The sequence below is a fragment of the Zootermopsis nevadensis genome, unplaced genomic scaffold (genome assembly GCF_977971745.1).
Source record: "Zootermopsis nevadensis isolate Lab colony 2312 unplaced genomic scaffold, Znev_1.0 Znev_ptg000061l, whole genome shotgun sequence".
NCBI classification, from domain to species: Eukaryota; Metazoa; Arthropoda; class Insecta; order Blattodea; family Termopsidae; genus Zootermopsis; species Zootermopsis nevadensis.
This window is the reverse complement of record NW_028259192.1, coordinates 13,752,572-13,758,103: the sequence shown is the minus strand read 5'-3', so window position 1 is coordinate 13,758,103 and position 5,532 is coordinate 13,752,572. Positions and strand designations below refer to the sequence as shown.

Below are 5,532 nucleotides of genomic sequence, written 5' to 3'. Positions count from 1 at the left end.
CCCGAAGGTTTTCTCATTAATTATTTGTTTCAAATGTATCCAGACTGAATCCTGGCAAAGGTAAACTAAATGTCACTGGCCAATAATATTTAATAAAGATCGTAGATTGTCAAAAGAGATGCTGCATGGTACTTGCTCCACTGAAGATGCATAATATACCCTCACAAGAAATTTTCATGGATGGCAAGGATTTTGTACTTTAAAAAATGTACTACAGACCACATACTGTAATGACACTAGCAGTAATGATCTTCACAGTGAATAATCCACATCTCTACAATACAGCAAACAATTCTGAAGAAAGTAATGGAAACATTCAGAAGGTTACAATCACCAGCAAAACAGAAATATTTAGTCCAGCTACTCGCTTACGCTTATGCTCAGAAAATTGGCAACTAAATCAAGAAAATTTTACAAAATGATTTAGATGACAGAACATTTTTTTTGTATCAATGACTATGATTATTTATGATCTTTGCTGCTTCTATTCAGCTCTCTGAAAACTTATATAATGAGCCAATTTGCATTTACTATAATAAACTCTTCTAAATTTGCAGCTCAGCAAGTACCAAAATACATTTCTAAATAATATGGTTTTAATTCTCCTTTAGAAAGAAAAGAGAAGGTATACCCATGTTTGGGCTTACAAGGTTCAATTCAACAGAACTGTCTTGGGGCAACCTCTTCCATTAGTTATGACACATCCTGAGATTCCACCTTCAGTGGGTCAGGTAGTTGTGTAACAAGGTGTGCTAGTAAAACAGGAAAGTTCGGTGGGATGTAAAGTGAATGACAGTGCCACAATATAAATTTATATCAATACAGAATGCAATGTCATGACAGCAGGAACTTCTCCTTGGAGACACTAATGTTGGAGTTCATTACACAAATCATAAGTAGTATCATGGAGACAGAAAATATCCTTGTTGGTCAAGCAGGTATTGATAGTCCTGGGACCCCTAAGACTAATAAGAAAAATAATCCTAGACAATTGACACATGGCAAAAATGTCAGAAATATAGGCATAAAGCACTGTCAAATTAATATATATACAAATACATATCTAACAGCAAATGTAGAAATAATGCAGTAACAGTTCCACAAGTAAAGGGGACCAGTATGCAAGAGATGATTAAAGAAATGTGTACATATGGGATGAGAAAATTAGAGAAAAGGAAACATGACAGTCCCATTTGCATCTCTCGTCAAAACATCTGCTGATGCACCTGAACAGAATTATTTTAATGTAGCTGCCAGGTATGTTACAAAATACATATGCACATATACATTTTATATTTACCACATTTATTGCATAAAACTTCTACAGAAATTAGGATCACCATTAAAGAAAACTCATATTGCAACCTGTAAATGAAGAACAATAAAACAATTTAAATTAAATAACATTTTCTAAGATTTAATACTGTATTTTCAAATATCTATGGCTGACAGATGTAATAAATTCAGCATAATCTTATCAAACATAATTTGCTATATACAAGTACTAACACACTGATTTATGGATCAAATAATATATGTGGTTAATCATAAGTGTACAAAACAAAGCAAACAAAATTACATAAGTGTCCTGTTTAAGCAGCAAATATTTTCTCCCATTAAAAAGACAAGCAATGAACTCTTTTATTGGTTTACAGTTTCATGTTTATGAAGAATGTGATCCAATGTATCCAAAAACCCAAACCTGCATTTAATTCTAGACTTTTAATATTTTTAAAACCCCCAAACTCAGCTTTAAGAAGCCATTTACAGATAAATATAACATTGTTCTAGTTTCACAGCAAAAGCAAGTACCACAATAATTCATTTTGACTTATAACCATGCTTTTTTAAGTATAAACTTATAATGAATTATACTTAGTGTGTTCAATTGTTTTGTTTTGTAAACATGATGCAATACACAAAAGGCAAGTTCTTACGGTGGTCAGAAAAACAAGAAACAAAATCCATTCAAAGCATTTAATTTTTTCTACATTGCACTCATAAGAGCACTAAGTCAGACCTTTCAGCACATCAGAGATAAAAGAGCCAGGATTTGTAACATCTCCCAACAGACCTACAAGAGAAATACAAAATTAGCATTAGTGTTAAAAAACAAGCAAAATATTTTATTTGGGGAAAAAGCAGCAACTGTTCTCAGATGAACAGTTTACCCAATTAAAAATGATACTTCTACATACCAGATATATCACAAAGCTCTTCAAAAGATGAACATGGCAACAACTCTTCCCGATAAGTTGCAAACAGTCTTTCAGATGCTTTCACCAAAGCTTCATCATTATGTCGGATGTAATCAGCTAGTGTTGAGGGCCACTGATCATCACTACTGACAGTTATTTTCTGGAACAATGAAAAGAAACCAACTGTAAATCTGTTCACTACTTGCATGTCAGGATTTATCACATGTTTTGCATTCTGGGTGTCTACTAGCCAATGTCTGGCAGCAATTTGATGATTATATACAGGTAGCCCTTGATTTGTTGCGCTGATTCAGAATAATGCCGATTTTGAAACCAGCAAGTCAAAAAGTGAAAAAAGTATATTTTACTATTATTTATAACGTTTTACAATGTATCTCATACTGATTCTTACACTAAATCGTAATTCTTACATCGCTGATTTTGAATAAAAATTACAAATACAGTCATCTCTGCAAATTACGTATGTTTCGTTAACGCGCATTTGCTCCAATGAGATCGATGAATCGGTAAAAGCTGTTTGTGAAATGCAAACTTTTGCATATGCGAGTTTGCTCTTATGTAATTTCATTCCTGGCACTTTAAACTTTCAAAGGACTAATTTCATCTCTGCGGAGGTACTGGGGTTATTTTTACTACGCGATTTTCTATAGGTCGCCGTCTTACGTGAATGCAACTATCACATAACAGCAGAGATGACTGTACACATCAATCACATGAAAGAATCGCAGTCAATCGCGGGGACCAATGAATTGCTGATTGTAAGTGAATAAAATATATTTTTTTAAATTCCCTTTATTTTATTCACTTTATTTCAGAGCTTTAAATGTAATGTCATTATATTACTCGTCAATGTTTGGGTGCTGGGAATGCATGTCATTGACTTCCCATTGATTTACATTATAAAAGAGTTTCAATTTACGCCGATTCCGTTTAGGCCGGTTCGTCCAGGAACGCATCCCCGGCGTAAATCGAGGGTTACCTGTACTGTACATCTTGGGGATCGTCACATTTTATACTTAATACCAAAATAGCAATTTAAAGATAATCAAATGGAAAGTAACTTCTGTTTACATGAAAAACCGAGATCCACAACAAAAAGTTCAGTGCTCCTGGCTGAATAAATCTCATTCAGAATGTGCACCTTCTCATCTATGTCAACTGTTCCCATTTATTTTAATTTAATCCACTTACTCTGTTTGTATATGTGCATTTTAAATGTACAAGTCTCACAATCAGTTACACTAACTGCCTGTCACTGGTAATACCCTGGCAAGACAAATCTGATGACAATCTTGAAGAACACACTACACTTACAATGTGAGTCCCTCTCATATCTGGGATTCTAATGATTCCTTGAGTTGTCACAATCTTCGTTCTGTGTTTGTTTTGTCCAAAATCAGCCCAACCCACACTAATAAAACTGACATTCTAAGTTTCTTTACTGTTCACTTAATTCATCTCTCTTATGTGCAATTACTTCCCTTAGCTTCTTAATTTTAGAGCTTCAATTTGAATTGTTTCAAAATACAAGATATCTCATTGACAATCATACAAAAATATGGATAAAAAATGTGTTGCATCCATTTTAATTGTTAATATTGTGAAAAACATGAATATAACATTTTTGCTGACCAACAACATGCCCTACCACAATATATTATTCACTTACTTTAATTATGAACCTTATTTTTGATATTGGTATTCCTTCATATTTATATTGTGGCCTACTTTCTAATAATTTCTATAATTCTGTCCTGAGGATGTGTACATACAACAATTTTTCAACATCCACTTCAAACATTTCAACATCAATAGTAGTTTCTATGATGACAGGTTCTACAAATAGAAATTTCTTGATCAAATGATAAACTATCAACTTCTCAAGAAAGATGCAGTACCATGTAATTAATCCAGAACAATTATTGTGCTGTGAAAGGATTTCTGCATTATATTTTGTGGTATATACATTTTTAAAAATAAATTAGAATGCCACTCTAATTACATTACATGTAAATCAAATCAGTCAACTCTTTTATAATGTAGCACTGTTTTATACAATTTATTTACTGTGTGCAAAATTATGCAAAAAGTAACACCTTTGCAGAATTCTTTCTAATTCAATTTCTGGTTTGCTTTAGAGGACCTCACAACAAAGTGTACTATCCAATATAATGTTCAGTAATATGGAATTTGCAGCTATATTTTCTTAAACATGACTGGCCAAATGATTATTGTAACAGAGAATCAGCACATTTTCTTAGAGAAATAGAAAATAATTTTTTATGAAAACTGCACATTATGTGAGTGGGAAGTAGGAACAAAACATTATGACAACATATATGGTTTACAAAAATCCATTTGAAGCATCTTACCTTAAAGTAGTTTGCATAAATGCCATCTATAAGCCCAAAGAATATCATGTAACTCTTGTAGACACCATAATCCTTGACAGTATGGTCTGTAAGACGAGAAGCAGCAGGTCCAGCAGGTTGGATATGGCGAACTTGAGCAAGGACCAAAAGTCGTCGCAAATGGGACAGGCGGGTGCACTTCCAGCGAGATGGTGGATGCAGTAAAAGTGAAAGTACTGACCAGTACAATGGGCCCTCGGCATCATAGCATGATTCTAACCATTTATCAGGTGTAGTACTGTCTAGATAGGACATCAGATTCTTATCTTCTCGAGGACCAGAACGAGTGCTAAAACAGTTAGTTAATTAGTTACTGTATTAGTAATCATTGCTGCAAGACGATCTTAAATTTTTGGGAACTCCATAATATTTAAAATTAAAAAATAAATACATTAGTTTATTCAGTAATTATAATTCAGTGTTCAAGGAAATATGTGCTAAACAACAAAAGAAGCAAAATGTGTTATTAGCAGTGATAAAAGTTATAAGATTCTCAGCATAAAAACCATTTTTCCTTTTTAATGAATTCAGTCACAAGAAAGTGGACTATAATGATTAATACAGTAAACAAGAAACTGAACTCACGTGTTGATGACATAGAGCGCCATATGAATGAGGTATGGTATGATATGCATGTTTGACTGTGGACCACCTCCACCTGTATCATCATGAAAACTCTTCTCCTGGGCAAACCTTAACAGCAACAGCTTCAGGTCATGCACTGTTGAGGCATAGCTGATATCCCTGGAGAAATATAACACAATCTTACACACAAAATACAAGGATTTTAATTAGAGAACTACACGTTTTTCAACGTGCACTGCAATTGGCAAACAACCTGATATTTTGGTGACATCACATTCTATGAAACTGACAATAATTCTACTAGTAACTGAAAATGC

At 33.5% G+C, this 5,532-nt stretch overlaps 1 protein-coding gene across 2 annotated transcripts in view; it reads right to left on the bottom strand.

Annotated features, from left to right (window-relative positions):
• Window positions 1-1,284: 1,284 nt before the first annotated feature.
• poe (E3 ubiquitin-protein ligase-like protein poe) overlaps window positions 1,285-5,532 on the bottom strand; it is an 87,208-nt gene continuing 82,960 nt past the window's right edge. For both annotated transcript variants that reach the window (XM_087340379.1, XM_087340380.1), the window contains exons 82-85: window positions 5,216-5,374; window positions 4,592-4,919; window positions 2,199-2,358; window positions 1,285-2,074 (exon numbers count right to left, since the gene is read on the bottom strand). In XM_087340379.1, the coding sequence (XP_087196505.1) occupies window positions 2,010-2,074; window positions 2,199-2,358; window positions 4,592-4,919; window positions 5,216-5,374 (712 nt within the window). In that variant the 3' untranslated portion in view covers window positions 1,285-2,009. The remainder of the gene's footprint in view (window positions 2,075-2,198; window positions 2,359-4,591; window positions 4,920-5,215; window positions 5,375-5,532) is intronic.